Source organism: Enhydra lutris, unplaced genomic scaffold (assembly GCF_002288905.1).
Source record: "Enhydra lutris kenyoni isolate GAN:26980312 unplaced genomic scaffold, ASM228890v2 scaffoldscaffold24, whole genome shotgun sequence".
Taxonomy (NCBI): Eukaryota; Metazoa; Chordata; class Mammalia; order Carnivora; family Mustelidae; genus Enhydra; species Enhydra lutris.
Genome location: NW_019154108.1, coordinates 23,443,478 through 23,460,525, shown reverse-complemented (window position 1 = coordinate 23,460,525; position 17,048 = coordinate 23,443,478). Strand labels below are relative to the sequence as shown.

The window sequence follows — 17,048 nt, the reverse complement described above, 5'->3', positions numbered from 1 at the left end:
GTCATGATCCCAGAGTCCTGGAATCAAGTTCCATATTGGGCTTCTTGCTCAGCAGGGAACCTGCTTCTCCCTCTGCCTGCCACTCCCCCTGCTTGTGCTCTCCTCTCTCTCTGCCAAATAAATAAATAAAATCTTTAATTAAAAAAAATTATCCTTGGGACGCCTGGGTGGCTCAGCTGGCTAAGCATCTGCCTTTGTTCGGCTCGGGTCATGATCCCAAAGTCTTGGGATCAAGTCCCGCATTGGCGGGGCGGGGTGGGTGTCCTTGCTCAGCAGGGAGCCTGCTTCTCCCTCTGCCTATCGCTCCTCCTGCTTGTGATCTCTCTCTCTCTGACAAATAAATAAATAAAATCTTTAAAAAAAATTATCCTGAAATATGTTTTTTCCAGTAGGAGGCTTTCATAGGTTCAAAAGAACAAGCTTAGGAAGATTAGCATTCCAATCCAAGGACACAATGAGAATGGTCCATGCCTCTTTCTTTCTTTCATTCTTTTTTTTTTTTTTCTTAAGTAATTTCTACACCCAATGAGGAGTTCAAACTCATGACCCCAAGATCAAGAGTCACACACTCTACCAACTGAGCCAGCCAGATGCTCTTTCTCATAAAAGTTCCACATTCTCTGTTGTTGTTCAGAAACACTAATAATAAATGATTTTACTTGGTCATATTCTTAATCCTCCCTTTTATAAGAATTTTCTACCAAAATAAACTACTGCTCTCTTGAGAGTATTACTACAACAGAAACCTTTCCTATGACCCCTTTCAGTAAGGCACTTAAACAGAGATGAGAGATGGTCTCCACCAGTGCTACTCGAAGCAGGTCCACAATGTGACATGACACTCACACTGGCATATGGAATCACTAGACTACTTTCTTCTTGTTGAAAGTCCTGCTCCCCCCACCAAAAAAGAAAATGTCAGCTAAACAAAATAATAAGTAGTATACCTAGTGATGCAGTTGGTTTACATACTGGGAACAAGTTCTAAATCCTAACAATGAGGACTGGTACTGTTCTCAGACAGGCAGTCAGCCCAGGGACAGCACTCCCAGTAGCAGCCGGCTCTGGCAGAATGACTCGTGTTAGTCATGGCTCCATTAGAAGGGATGTACAGTGAACCTTACCGCCATATAAGATGAATGCTGGCCTATTACAAAGAGTACTGAATCCTGAGAGTGAGAAAAGTGTAGGTATAGACCGTGTGGTGCTTTTTCTAAAGTTCTTTATCTCCTTTTACCCTTAATAGGCCCAATAAAGGAGACACACTGACATTATCCCTTACATGGGTTTTTTAAAAAACAAAACCAAACCAAGATAATGAACCCTAAAGTATTGGGGCCTATCTGGTCAGAGGCAGAATCTAGAACAGACCCCTTTATTTCTTAACCACTAATGAAAACTGGAAAGTGAAGCTCACCTTTAGTGATGCTGAGTGTGTTATCACCACTGGCTACGAAATCGTAAAGTGCAACAAAGAGATTAGGGTCGCTCTCAGTGGCTCCAAGTAAGTTCTCCTTGGAGCTCCACCGGATGGCTTCATTCAGTGCCTGGGGTTCAACATCACAACCATAGGGGCGGTGCAAGGCTTCTGAAAGACATAAACAGAGAAAGGAATTCACAGTAAGTTCAACGGTTAAATTAAGTTCATTTAATTCAGTACATACATAGTATTTTAGCTGCTGGCATGTGTATACCGATGGCTCCAGGGTGGAAAAGAACTGTGTAATATGGAGCCATGAAGAATGAGCAAATGGCACGGTCTCCTAAACATGAGAGAAGTCTACCTGTTGAAAATGCAACAAGACAGAGAAGCGATCACAAATGAGCATTCAGCTGTGATTCATATGCACTCAAACCAAAATCAGAAATAAATAGAAAAAGCAGGGTTTCTCAAAATGGGGGAAAAAACCCCACACTCAAAAACATGGCAATTCGTTTTATAAAACATATAGGCTACTTTGTGGTGGTGGTGGTTTTAAATTGTTTTAAAAATCCTCCCAAACTACCCTTCTTCACTGACTCTCTCCACACAAAACAAATTGTGGAAAAGGTAACAGAAACTTTAAGAAATATGTACATATTGCATAAATCCGGATCCTCTGTCTACATATGGAAAAATTATAGAAACAGTGCTTACAGAAAAAAACAAAAATACTAAAATTATCTGTTAAACAACGGAAAAATGTTTTGGCTTAATACAAATATTCTTGGCACTACAAAATACCTTTGCATTACTATGCACGGTCTATAATGTAACAGCTTCCAACTGTTGTTTTAAGAAGTTTTTACCTTATTTTCTTTTCCTAGGTGGTACATTTTTAAAAATATTTTGAGAACTTAATTGACGGCTCTAGAAAATATCACCAGCAATAGCCATTTGAGTATCTACAATGTGTAATGGTTGAAGCCTTCTAAGACCTAGTTTTTTTACCTCGAGGCTTTATGGGTTCCTAAATGTAGTCACACTACACAAATAGGCGATCCCTATAAAGATCACCTGTTTTTTGCAGTTCAGGTCATTTACACAAAAAATACACCATGCCTTCAGCAGTGATCTTCTCAATCACAGGAACTGTTCATAGCGGCTCTCTGCCACTCTCCAACTACCTACTGTGATGTAACACTTTACTATCATCTCTCTCTCTCCTCCCTGCACTCATTTTTAATTTAAAATTGACTTTACTATATCTGAAGAAGAAAAACCTTGAATCTGTGGTTTCATTTCTTTTCAAACCCACACCCTCCTCTCCATCTCTACTGCCAACACCGCAGATCAGACCCCCACCATCTCTCACCTGGACTACTGCCTCCAGTCTTGTCTCCCTCAAAGCCATCCTCCACACAGCTGGCAAAGTGATCTATTTAAAACAAAAATTTGACCAGGTCACTCTTCTTAAAATTCTTGAATAGTTCACCATCAAGCTAAAATCTCTTTAATTGCCTTCAAGGTCTTTTATGATCAGGTCTCTACCTACTTCTCGAGGTTACCTTCCCCTCTCCAAACTTCAAATTCTAAACTTTAACACACACCAGGATGCTTCCTGCTTTTTTGTGCCTTTGCTCACGTAGTCCTGGCTACATGGAATAGGATCTCAACCCACCCTTCTTTTGACTGGCTCACGTCTCCTCATTTTGTAACACTCAGTGAGATGTATTTTAATCTTAAAACAGAATTAACTTGTTTTAAAAATGGCTTCATAACAGTCTACAGACATTCCTGCGGTAGGATGGATCATAATTTTCCTAATAGTTTTAGAGTTCACTTCATCACATTCCTTCCTCCTCTTAAACAGAATGTATCTTTACAGTTTCAGAGCTAATTAAATTTTGTTTCACATTAAGAATATTATGACTGGGGCGCCTGGGTGGCTCAGTCGTTAAGCGCCTGCATTTGGCTCAGGTCATGATCCCAGGGTACTGGGATCAAACCCTACATCAGGCTCCCTGCTCAGCGGAAAGCCTGCTTCTTCTCCCTCTCCCACTCCCCGTGCTTGTGTTCCCTCTCTTTGCCAAATAAATAAAATCTTAAAAAAAAAAAAAAATTATAACAAATCTGAAGGTATGCCCAGATGCCCTGAAAAGTTAATGTGAATCAGATGCTCCTTGTTTAAATGCAGTTACAAGGAATGGAAATGGAATCAGCTGTATTATGTATTAAGATAACCAGTTAGGATTACCAAACAAAACACCATATTCTATGAAACATCCTCCAAATAAGTCACATGTACTGTTTTTCCTTATGCTTGAGAAAATATCCACTCTAGCAGAATTTCCATGAGACTACAAAATGCCAATCTTTTATTAAAATGAAAAAAAAAGGCTGCCAGAAAGTATAGAGAATATTTGTAATATATATTAGATTCTATACTGAGTATCACATGATCCTCATTAATAAATGTTTCTTGTCAATGATGGTGTTTAACATTATAATGTTTTGTGATTATTACCCTGTTTAATGATTATCGAATAGTTCAAGAACATTTTCTTCTTTTCAACAGAAGTCCCCCTTGTTTGAGGTTATACAAGAACAAAAATCAAGGGTACTAAGAACTTCTGTACTATCACTGACAAAGTTAGAAACAATAATTAAGCAGATATTGAAGCCAACTCTTAAATCCTAGCAGACCAAAACCAGCAACGCCATACAATTATACCTTACTTTGTGAAACCCAATATATGAACACTTAAGGTTTACAAATCTAATAATTTTAGAGAACATCTACTATACGTCATCATTCTGAGTTTCCAAATATAAAAATTATAAATCACTAATAACACTATTTGGACTTAGAAAAAAACACTCTCTGTTCTGTCCCCAAATCTGCTTCTCTCCCACAATTCCCCATATCTCACTTAACGGCAATTTCCTCTTCTCAGCTGCTCAGGCCAAAAACCTTGAAGTTTAAATACAAACTTCTCGCTATAAGGGATGCCTGGGTGGCCAGTTGATTAAGCATCTGCCTTTGGCTGGGGTCATGGTCCCAAGGTCCTAGGATAGAGTCCCACACTGGGCTCCTTGCTCACAGGGAGCCTGTTTCTCCTTCTGTCTGCCTCTCTCTCTCTCTAACAAATATAATCTTTAAAAAAAAAAAAAAAAAAAAAAAAAACTAATGGGGGCACCTGGGTGGCTCAGTGGGTTAAGCCTCTGCCTTCAGCTCAGATCATGATCTCAGGGTCCTGGGATCGAGCCCCGCATCGGGCTCTCTGCTCAGCAGGGAGCCTGCTTCCCTCTCTCTCTCTCTGCCTGCCTTTCTGCCTACTTGTGATCTCTCTCTGTGTCAAATAAATAAAATTTAAAAATTTTAAAAACCTAATAATATATGTTAGCTAACTGAACATAATAAAAGAATTTCTTAAGAAAAATAAATATACAACTTATTTTTAAAAAGCTAGCTATAAGATGAGTAAGTTCTGGGCATCTAACATATACCACAGTGATTATAGTTAATAATACTGTATTATCTACTTGAAAATTGCTAGAGTAGATATTAAATGTTCTTACCACAAAAAAATAAGTAATTATGTGATGTGATGCAGGTATTAGCTAATGCTGTGGTGGTAATCATTATGAAATACCTAAGTATCAAATCAACACACTGTACACCTTAAACTTATGCAAAATGTCCATTATATCAATACGGCTGGGTGTGGGGACCAAAAGTAAAATCCTTAGAATCACTCAGGACTCTTTTTTTTTAAGATTTTATTTATTTATCTGACAGAGATCACAAGCAGGCAGAGCGGCCGAAAGAGGGAAAGGGAGAAGCAGGCTCTCCGCTGAGCAGAGTTCGACATGGGGCTCAATCCCAGGATCCTGGGATCATGACCTGAGCCGAAAGAAGCCACTTAACTGACTGAGCCACCCAGGTGCCCCTCAAGACTCCTTTTCTGCACTCACATACTACATCTAATCTGTAAGGAAACCTTATTGGCATTGCCTTCAAAAACATACCCAGAAAAAACAAAACAAAACAAAACAAAACAAAAACATACCCAGAATCTATTCATGTCTCACGCCCTTCACCACTACTACCCTGTTACCACCATCATCTCTCTCCTGGGCTTCACCACACTCTTGATTTCCACACTTCTAGCCTTGTTCTCTGTCTATTCTCAACACACCGCCAGTTTTTAAAGCATAAAAGTCAGATCGTGTTACTCCTCTGCTCAAACTCTTTGATGGTTCCCTACCATAGAGTAAAAAGAAGGCTTGCAAGGGCCTACAAGGCTCTTCACAACTTGTCTGGCCCATATTTGTCTATACTCCTCCCCTGGTTTACCTCATTCTGGATACTGGCCTCCCTGCGATTACCTGAACAAGGCAGGCACGCTCCTGCCTCAGGGCGTTTGTACTGGCTATTTCTTCTAAAACATTCCTTCCCCAAGACACTCACATGACACTTCACTCAAGTGTGTCCCTCCTGGTACAGCATTCTGACTATCCTATTTTAAAATGTGGCTATTCCTGACACCACTCCCACCTCCCCCCATGTCTCCTTCCCTAGTCCTCTCCATAGCTCTTACTACCGCAAACGATATAATTTACTTATTATATTCGTGTATATTACCTAACTCCCCCCAACTAGAATATCAATTTTATGAAGACAAGGATTTTTGCCTGCTTTGTTCACTGATAAATTCCAAGCACCCAGAATAGTGCATGTATGTAAGAGTCTCTCAAAAAACATTTGTTGAATAACGAATCATGTGTAGTGTTATATTCACATGCTGTAGTGCTATGAGAGGACAGGATAGAAAACAAAACTCTGGATCACAAAAGGTTTCAGAGAAGAGAAAGCATTTAAATTAGATGAGCAGGAATTGTGCACTGATGACATAGCTGACAGGCTGTCAACGCGTAAGGACATGTCCACAACATTTGATTCATCTGACCTGGAGACAAGCTCCATCAGCTCAAAGAAGGTTTGTTAAAGGCAAGTTCAGCTTAAAAACCACATTATTTGAAAAAAGGCAGGGGCGCGTGGGTGGCTCAGTGGGTTAAGCCTCTGCCTTCGGTTCAGGTCATGATCTCAGGGTCCTGGGATCGAGTCCCGCATTGGGCTCTCTGCTCAGCATGGAGCCTGCTTCCCCCTCTCTCTCTTCCTGCCTCTCTGCCTACCTGTGATCTCTCTCCGTCAAATAAACTAAAAAAGCCTCTGCCTTTGGCTTGGGTCATGGTCTCAGGGTCCTAGGATCGAGCCCCATGTCAGGCTTTTCTGCTCAGCAGGGAGCCTGCTTCCCCTCTCTCTCTACCTGCCTCTCTGCCTACTTATGATCTCGCTCTGTGTCAAATAAGTAAGTAAAATCTTAAAAAACAAAAAAAAGGCAATGACAATTTTATGTAAACTTAAAAAGATTATTATAGGCCAAACAATACTGCGCATTTATCAAATATACAAAAAATAAATACAGGATAAAAGTAATTTTTGAAGCCAAAGTACTAAAAGAACCATGACTTGGAAAACAATCCTTTTCATTTCCCACTCCCTTTCTTCCCATCTCTGCTTCTATGATCTTTTTGGTCAAGTCAAAGATCTTATTTCCTTCCTTTCTTCTTTCTTCCCACTCATGCTTTTGTTCTCATAGAACTAAGGGTCAATTTCCTGTACAATCAGTCTGCACAGGATATCCACTTAAACACCATCCTATCCGCTAGCACCAAACAAAAGGGAAAATGTTCTGAAGACAAAAAACATCCTAACATTTTCCTAAGACCAAGAATGAACATGTATTAAATCATGAAGAGTTAAAGAACTAAATGCAGGAGAACAAGCTAAGGAATAAGGGCAAAAACAAACAAACAAAAAACCCATAGGAAGGGCAGGTAAATGTCACCATGTTATTCAGTGGGTCTAGTCTATGCCACTTTACTCATCGGCTTAAAACAGACACAGCTGGATGATTCAGATGCACTGTGCCCTCACAAATCCAACCGTGAAAGTTAGGAATGGGTTTTTGGTTCTTTTTTGTTTTTGTTTTTCTTTTTGTTTTTTTTTTAAAAAACAATGTGAAGTGACTACTATATATTAGGTGCCTTAGCGGGTTGATCTTTCATTAATCACTATTACCGAGGTAATCATGGACTTAAGATGAGACAATAGACTTGATTTTCACCTATGCAACACAGGACCCAGCTAGCAGAAATATGACTATTAAGTAAAGGTAATTTTATTACTTTTATCTGAAAGACTTGCAGAAGACAATAAAAATAAGGCAAAAACATAGAAACAGCAGTTGGTACAAAGTAAATTATCAGGATTAAAGAAGTTAAAATCCAGAATAAGACTCAGACTCAAATTCAGAGACAATTCCTAAATTTAATGTTTAATTTTATTAAAAAACACTTTCACCAATTAGTCATTCAATAACTTTTATCATTTTAATTAGAAATTCATCAGGAAAGTAACTGGAGAATTAAATACAAAAATTTTTCACTTGAGGCATTTATTTCCAAGCATTTACAAATCTGTATCTCGCCAGAATTCTACTTTATCTGATTGCTTATTCTCTAAGAAGCTACTACTTTTTAATATCTCTTTTAACAACTATGTAAGGTAGTTGGATAAATCATTCAACAGCTCTCAATATAGCTTAAGTTCTTCATATCAAGCAAGACATATCTTAACATCACAAAATATTACATATTATTCACTATTCTTTCTTTCAGTGAGTACTTACTGAGACCCTACTTCTGAAATACCAGAAACAAAGCACATAAAACTTCCCTGGCCAACAATGAGGACAGTTAACAGCAGAGAGAATTTTTCTGAAATCTCCACACCCCGCCCAAGCTATCACCTCTGAACCATACCTGTCAAGTTGGGTACGGCAGTGTCTGAGGCCTCACTACTGCACAGGCAGCAAAGCGGAGACGTGTCCTGATCCCTGCCATAACTATTGGGCGAAAGCAGGACTGTTCCAAGGACCATTCCTCTGACCAGAAGCACAAAAGTTAAACTGTTCTATGTAGAGGAAGTCTTAGAATTCCACTCCCTGACAAGACATACCACATGCATGTGGCATTTACTCATGTACTCAGTGGCCACAGGGAACCAATAGGAGGGCAAGCATTTACAAGTCCCAAAGTGGGTGGAGAGTAACCTAAAGGAAAATGTCTAGTAATCAGCAAAGACTGAGTCACAACAGGGTTATTCAGAAGAACCTCTGGGAATGTTTTGAAGGGAAAAAAAAAAAAAGTAAAATAAAAACCAACACACATAAGAGTAACAAATAATAAAATATGTAGGGATCAGTATATATAGATGGGATTTTGTTCCTAAATGGATGATGATGTAAGCTGTAGAGAAAAGTTTCCTTGGAGAAAACCGGTTTACAATAAAACACCAAATATACTTTTAAAAGAGGAAACGCCCTAAGGAGACTCATCTTTTGCGTCGCTTAAATTAGTTCAAGTAACCACAACTCCAAAGTCAAAGAAATAGTTACAATCTGATTCATGAGCACAGAAGCCAGGAAATAACTGCCTTCACTAACATTTTGGCTCTACAGCTTAATACAGTTAAAAATATGGCATAAAGGAGCACCTGGGTGGCTCAGTGGGTTAATAAGCCTCTGCCTCCGGCTCAGGTCATGATCTCAGGATCCTGGGATCAAGCCCTTGCATTGGGCTCTCTGCTCAGTGGGGGGCCAGCATCCCCCCCCCCCCCCCCCCCCCGCCTGCTGCTCTGCCTACTTGTGATCTCTGGCAAAAAAAAAAAAAAATCTTTAAAAAAAATACAGCATGACTGAGACAACACAGATAGACCTAGAGGGTATTACGTTAAGTGAAATTAGTGAAATTTTCAGACTGAGAAAGACAAACATCATATGATTTCATTTAAATGTGGAATCTAAAAAAGGAAACAAACAAATCAAACAAAAAGCAGAAACAGACCCATAAATACAGAGAACTGATGGCTGTCAGAGGAGAGGGGGGTTGGGGAGATGGGTGGCTGACACAGGTTTCCAGTTATGGAATAAGTAAGTCACAGGGATGAAAGCTACAGTGTAGGGAATACAAACAATGGCACTGTGATAGCACTATGTGGGACAGATAACTACACTTGTGGGGAACACAGCATAGCATATAAACTTGTTCAATCACTGAAACTAATGCAACATTGTATGTCAATTATATCTCAATTTAAAAAATAAATAAAATTTTAGGGGCACCTGGCTGGCTCAGCTGGAAAAGCATGTGACTTTTTTTTTTTTTTTTAAAGATTTATTTATCCATTGGAGAAAGAGCTAGCATGAGCAGGAGGGGCAGAGGGAGAGGAAATCTCAAGCAGACTCCATGCTACTCGCGGGAGTGTGGAGCTGGAGGCAGGGCTTTTTATCTCATGACCCTGACTAACAGACAACAAGGTCCTAAGAACCCACCCGAGCTGAAACCAAGAGTCTGACACTTAACTGCCTGTGCCATCCAGGTGCCCCAAAAGAGGCATCTTGATTTCAGGTGGTGAGTTTGAACCCACACTGGATGTAGAGATTACTTAAATAAACTTAAACAAAATAATAAACTTAAACAAAATAAAATAAATAAACAAACAAAATAAAAATAATTTTTTTGAAAAATAAAAACATGTCATGACAGTGTTGAAAATTTCTGAATGTTAAAACTTGAAAAAGCAAATCTTTATTAATATATAGGAACAAAGTTAAATAAAATGTAAAAATCTGAGATGAGAGTACCCTGTTGAGAATTAAACTAGAAAATCTGCAAATAGTACACTAAATTATTTAGTGGCATTATCTACAAAAATAACACAAGAATGTGTCTAACTGGGTGCCTGGGTGGCTCAGTCAGCTGAGCATCTGCCTTTGGCTCAGGTCATGACCGCAGGGTCCTGGGATCAAGTCCCCCATCAGGCTCCCTGCTCAGCAGGAAGTCTGCTTCTCCTTCTCCCTCTGCCTCTCACCCCTGCTTTACTCTCTCTCAAAAAAGAATAAAATCTTTTTTTTTTTTAAAGTGTTTCTAACTATATAGTTAAGAACACTCATTGATCAATATTTAATAAGCACCTACCATGTACTAGCCACCATGCTAGGTTTCAGGTCCATAACAGAAACAGGGTGAAATTGTAATATACCAGGACTGAAACAGTGTTTTGTAAAGCTGAAACAAAATTATAATGTAACCTTAAAAAAAGACTGTGTCTGAATTACTAAGAGCTTAAAAAATTAAGGCTTATACTTTCAATGAAATTAACCTTTTATAAAGCCAGTATTGTTAACATCATGGGAAAAGCAAGAGTTAAATAACTAATAGTTACTTCAATTAATGACTCAGTGTTTCAAATACCAGGTTGAATTTCTCCTTCCCTAGGTAATCTTTAAAAATATAACAAAAAGGGGCAACGGGGTGGCTCAGTGGGTTAAGCCTCTGCCTTCGGCTAGGGTCATGATCTCGGGGTCCTGGGATAGAGCCCCGAATCAGGCTCTCTACTCAATGAGGAACCTGCTTCCCCCTCTCTCTCTGCCTGCCTATTTGTGATCTCTCTCTGTCAATAAATAAATAATATCTTTAAAAATATATAACAGAAAGGAGCTCCATAATCCATATTCTATACACACCTATATTCCATACCACATAATTTACTATTTAGCCAGAAAATCTGCTCTTCAAATTACTAATAATTAATAGCTACAACTCAGAAAACTAGAAAAATTAAGACACTACAAAAGTATAATATAAAGAAAATACTTTTGTGATTCTATGCTGCTTTTAACTATCTAAACTATCTAATAACTTTTAAACATTTTAAATAAAATGAAAAAGAACACATGCAAAACTAATCACCAAAAATGATATATGAAACCTAAGATTAAACTCAACAAAACTATTAGAAAGACAAGTTCTTATTTTTAAAATTCTTTGTTTTCAGTTTATGAAAGTAACACATGCTTATTATAGAAAATTTGGAAACAATATATAAATAAAAAGACAACAGCACATCACCCACTTCTACAGCCCCATTTGTTATATCATTAAAATAACATTGATACCTTTGCATTTGGCCCTTTTAATCTGCATGTTTCATTCATTCAGCCAATTATTTCTTGAGTGGCTACTATGTGCAAAGCACTTCACTAGGCAGGAAATATCAGGTGCTAGGCAAGAAATAAAGTCCGTAACAGATGAAGATAATGGGTTGGAGAGGGGAGGAATTTCACTACTTTATAGAAGGTGAGGGGTGCTTGGGTGGCTCAGTTAGTTAAGAGTCTGCCTTTGGCTCAGGTCATGATCCCAGGGATTAAGCCCATGTCAGGCTCCCTGCTCAGGAGGAGTCTGCTTCTCTCTCTCCCTCTGCTCCTCTCTCTTTACTCCTTCCCTGCTCATTCTCTCTCTTTCTCTCTCTCTCTCTCTAATAAATAAATAAAATCTTTATAAGGATTTATAAAGGAGGGGAGGGGGAGAGAAAGGAGGAGGAGGAGGAGGAGGGGGAGGGTACAGACATACAGCATACAGTGTAACGCCATCTGTAGGGACTTTTCAATGCATGTAGATATATGATGACTACATAACACAGTGAAAAGAAAAATCTGTATGATGGCAAGTTTCCCATATTTCACTTGAGGTGGCAAAATACTGAATTTAAGTAGTGTGAAAAGTTCAATATGTATACTGAAATCCCTATAGCAACTACAGAAAAACCTATCCAAATAGATACAGCCAGAAACTACAGGTAAGTGATATGGTATATTAAAAAGACATGTTAATAATCCAAGAGAAAGCAGAAAGGGGCAAAGAGAAGAAGTAACAGAAAAAAAAAAATTGTAGACCGAAATCCAAACATATAATGGTTAACATTAAATGAAAATGATCTAAATATAATTATAAGCTAGTTTGTCATAATAGATATGTATGATAAAACTACAGGCTATCTAAAAGAAACTCACTTCAAATATAACCATGGAAGTAGGTTAAAAATAAAAGGATGAAAACATATGTCCACAGACAAACCTGCATATGAACCTTCATAGCATTACTAATAATAGCCAAAAGTAGAAACAACCAAAATGTCCCATCAGTTAATGAATGGATAAATAAAACAGCTCAGCAAAAGAAAAGGGAAATACTAATACATGCTGTAACATATATGAACCATGAAAACATGTCAAGTGAAAGAAGCCAGTCAAAATGAACACATGTTGGTGTGATTCCATTTAGACGAAAGGTTTAGAATTGGTAAATCCGTAAGACAGAAAGTAGATTAGTGGTAGCCTAGGATTGGGATGTGGGGAGGAATACAGAATGATTGCTAAAGGCTATGGGGTTTCTTTTGGGGGGGGTTATGAAAATATTTTTTTTTAAAGAATTATTTATTTGACAGACAGAAATCACAAGTAGGCAGAGAGGCAGGCAGAGAGAGAGGAGGAAGCAGGCTCCCTGCAGAGCAGAGAGCCCGACGTGGGGCTCGATCCCAGGACCCTGGGATCACAACCAGAGCTGAAGGCAGAGGCTTTAACCCACTGAGCCACCCAGGTACCCCGGGAGTGATGAAAATATTATTTAAGAGTAAATTGTACTGATGGTTGAAGAACTTTGAATATACTAAAACCATTTAATCATACACCTTAAGTGGGTGGATCTGTATTTCATAAAGCATTAAAAACATTATGCTATGGGGAAAAGGGCCAGATTTAAAGTCTACATGTTGCATGATTCCATTCATATGAAATACCCCAAAAGAGCATGTATATAGAGACAGAAAGCAAATTAGTGATTACCTGGGACTAGAGCAGGAATGCTGACTGACTATAAAATAGTACAAGGAACATTTTTGGTGATGGAAATATCCTAAAAGTAGACTGTGGTGAGAGTTACAAAACTATGTACATTTTTCAAAAAAATCACTGAATTATATATCTTTTAAAACTTAAGTTTTATGAAATGTAAATCATAGCTTAATAAAGCTATTTTTCTTAAAGCACAAAAGTAAAAAACAAATTCAGACTTTTGTCCTCTGAAATGTATCATTAAGAGAATCAAATGATAAGCCATGGATAGGAGAAAATATTTGCAAGTTATATTTTCTGACAAAGGATGTATCAAGAACTCTCAAACTCAACAGTATTAAAACAAACCAATTAAAAAAATGGATAAAAATTCTCTTCAACAAATAGAGGATAACAAATAAGATGTTCAACATCAGCAATCATTTAAAAATGCAAAACCACAATGAGATACCACTACAGATGCGTTATTTAGAGTGACTAACTTAAAAATACTAGTAATACTACAGATATAAGCCAACTGGAACTCTCCTAAGTTGCTGGGTGGAATGCCAAATGGCACAGCCACTCTAGAAAGCAATCTGGCAATTTCTTGTAAAACATCAGGTATATGATCCAGCAATACCACACCTAAGCATTTGTCCTGGAGAAATGAAAACTTACATTCAAACAAAACCCTGTAGATAAATGCTTGTGGCAGCTCTATTCCCAGCCATCCCAAACTGTAAATTATCTGCATGTCCCTGAATGGACGGAGTAACTGCAGTACGTCCATACAAGGGAATACCACTCAGCAATAAAAAAGGAATGAACTACTGATACACACAACAACCTGAATGGATCTCAAAGGCATTATGTCGAGCTTCCCAAAGAAGCTGGCATCAAAAGCATACGTTCTTCAAAAGACAAGACCACTGTGGTTGCCAGGGGACAGGAGTAGGGAAGATATAACCGCAAAGTGAGCACAATGGACATCTGGGGAAAATGATATGGCTATTCTGTTTCCTGAGAGTGGTGGTGCTTACATGTATCTATGCATGGGCTAAAATTCACAGTACTTTACATGCCCCAAAAGAGTTGATTTTACTACATTAGTTTAAAAAATTGAAGTTCAGGATCCAGTACTAAGCCCTAAAGAACACCCACATTTAATTTTTTTTTTTTTAAGATTTTATTTTTTTGACAGAGACACAGCAAGAGAGGCAACACAAGCAGGGGAAGTGGGAGAAGGAGAAGCAGACGTTCCACCGAGCAGGGAGCCTGATGCGCGGCTGGATTCATGACCTGAGCCAAAGGCCGACGCTTAAGGACTGAGCCACTCAGGTGCTCCAAGAACACCCACATTTAGAGAGCAAACAGGAGAGGCGTCAGCAAAGGAGACTAAGACTAGTCAGCAAGGAAGGAAGAGAAAACATCAAAGGCTGGGAAGGGGAACTGTACACAGAAGGAGGAAAGAATCTAAAGCGTTAACTGCTGACATGTTGATAAATAAGTACGTAAGAGTATTAACTGCTTTTATAAGCTATACATCAAAAATTTCCCCATATTCTTACAAATCGTCAGAAGTCTTTTAAGATTTTATTTATTTTTTTTTAATTTATTTGACAGAGAGAGATCACAAGTGGGCAGAGAGGCAGGCAGAGAGAGAGAGAGAGAGAGAGAGAGAGAGAGAGAGAGGAGGAGGAAGCAGGCTCCCTGCAGAGCAGAGAGCCCCATGTGGGACTCAATCCCAGGACCGTGAGATCATGACCCGAGCTGAAGGCAGAGGCTTAAGCACTGAGCCACCCAGGTGCCCCACGTCAGAAGTCTTTTTAATGGTTATATATATTTCCTCTTGCAGAGGTACCACCATTTCCAGGAACACTTACATGTACCAAGTTACAAGTCACCTAATAATACCTATATGCACTTCGTACCCCCCAATTTTTCTGATTAACATAACCTCATTAAAACAAATTTTCTAGGCTTGAAGCTCGGCCGCCATCATGAACGACACAGTAACTATGCGGACCAGGAAGTTCACGACCAACCGACTACTTCGGCACAAACAAATGGTTATTGATGTCCTTTATCCTGGAAAGGCAACAGTACCTAAGAAAGAAATTTGGGAAAAACTAGCCAAAATGTACAAGACCACACCAGATGTTATATTTGTATTTGGATTCAGAATTCATTTTGGTGGTGGCAGGACAACTGGCTTTGGCATGATTTATGACTCCTTGGATTATGCAAAGAAAAATGAACCCAAAGACAGACTTGCAAGACATGGTCTATACGAGAAGAAAAAGACCTCAAGAAAACAGCGAAAAAAAAACGCCAAGAACAGAATGAAGAAAGTCGGTGGACTGCAAAAGCCAATGTTGGTGCTGGCAAAAAGAAATGAAGTGTCTAGCAGTAAGCTGGAGGTTGAACAGAAGGAGTAAAGATGCTGCAATGGCTTTATCTGTGGTGATTGTGCAGATTTTTCATGAGAGGATTAATAAACTAAGAATGTTAAAAACAAGCAAACAAACAAATTTTCTAGTCCAAGGACCTTTTCAACTCATGATACATATTTCCAAAAAATTTTACCACTTTACACTCATAACAATGTGTAGATGTTCATTTCACCAAGGTGTTTGTTTTTATTTATATATATATATCTATATATATCTATATATATATTTTAAAGGCAAACAAAAGTAACTTGCTTAAATTCACAATTCACTTCCCTTCTCTTTGGCTAACTACACAGTAATTTATTCCTCATGACTTAAAATATTTTCTCATTTCTTTTGCTATTTGTTTCCTATTTTTCAAGTTGTTAAGAGGCACAAGCAGTAAATCAAAATCAATAAACAGGAAATATACAAATATATAACTTCTAGTGGCACTCTTCCCTCTAGATATGACAACGAAAAAAATCTGATTCTTCCCTATGTAGGCCCTCAATTTCAAACAGTTCACCACTGGAGCTGTCATTTCTTTTCTTTTCTTTTCTTTCTTTCTTTTTTTTTTTGGAGCTGTCATTTCTATACCAGCATGTATTCTTAGAGTGGACAGCCACACCAGATGAACTATCCCCAACAGATCACCTATCTGTTTTTCCTATAAGCATCACACAGACAGCATTACAGCATCCAATACACAGAAAGGTACTTTCTAAGACAGGGGTCTTTTCAAGTAATATTTTGGGACGGAATGGTAGACCTCAAAACATGTTCAATTCCATTATTACTGAGTGAAGAAACAAAGCTAGTGTCAGAACCAAGTGATCTCTAGTGTGGCAGGCGCCACAGTCCTGTCTGCTGCTAACCCTCACCCCTCAACCTCCCAACACGGCAGCTGACTAGAATTCTAAGAAAGCAGAGCACCAATTCCCTGTCATGCTACTTCACTCTTAGTGTTCACCACCTTATCTTTCCTTTTGTGAACTCAAGGCTTCAGGAACAAAAACTGGCCTCTCATTACAAAAACCAATCCCTAATGTTAAGTTTTTTGTTTTTGTAATCCAAGACCTCAGGCTCTGTTTTAAGTAGCTCTGGGCTCTGCCATTCAAAACGTGAGATTTCAACTTGGTTAAGTTATTTACAATATCTGAGTGTACAGTTTTCATACATAAAACAGGAAGAAAATGGTTAAGTACTTTTATGTAGTCCTTAAATGAGATTAAATGGATGTAAAGTGTTTAGGGGAAAACCTGACACCGTAACTTAAAACTTTAGTACCTTCTGTTCTAAAAGTACACCTTCCTGCCTGGAAAATACATCTATTAAAAGATAAGAATACATTTGTTGAGCTTGAGTTAGACGATCTGTATAGCTAACAAG

General features: G+C 38.4%; 1 protein-coding gene and 1 pseudogene across 7 annotated transcripts in view; one reads left to right on the top strand and one right to left on the bottom strand.

Annotated features, from left to right (window-relative positions):
- The window catches only part of LOC111150736 (ABL proto-oncogene 2, non-receptor tyrosine kinase), a 111,464-nt gene that overhangs the window by 19,996 nt on the left and 74,420 nt on the right, over window positions 1–17,048 (bottom strand). For 2 of the 7 annotated variants that reach the window (XM_022508306.1, XM_022508309.1), the window contains exons 1-3: window positions 8,312–8,429; window positions 2,796–2,858; window positions 1,418–1,588 (exon numbers count right to left, since the gene is read on the bottom strand). In XM_022508306.1, the coding sequence (XP_022364014.1) occupies window positions 1,418–1,588; window positions 2,796–2,858; window positions 8,312–8,429 (352 nt within the window). Of the gene's footprint in view, window positions 1–1,417; window positions 1,589–2,795; window positions 2,859–8,311; window positions 8,430–17,048 lie in introns of those variants that run through there. The other 5 variants (XM_022508304.1, XM_022508308.1, XM_022508307.1 and 2 more) reach the window with 3 other exon arrangements.
- LOC111150737 lies at window positions 15,225–15,622 on the top strand (annotated as a pseudogene).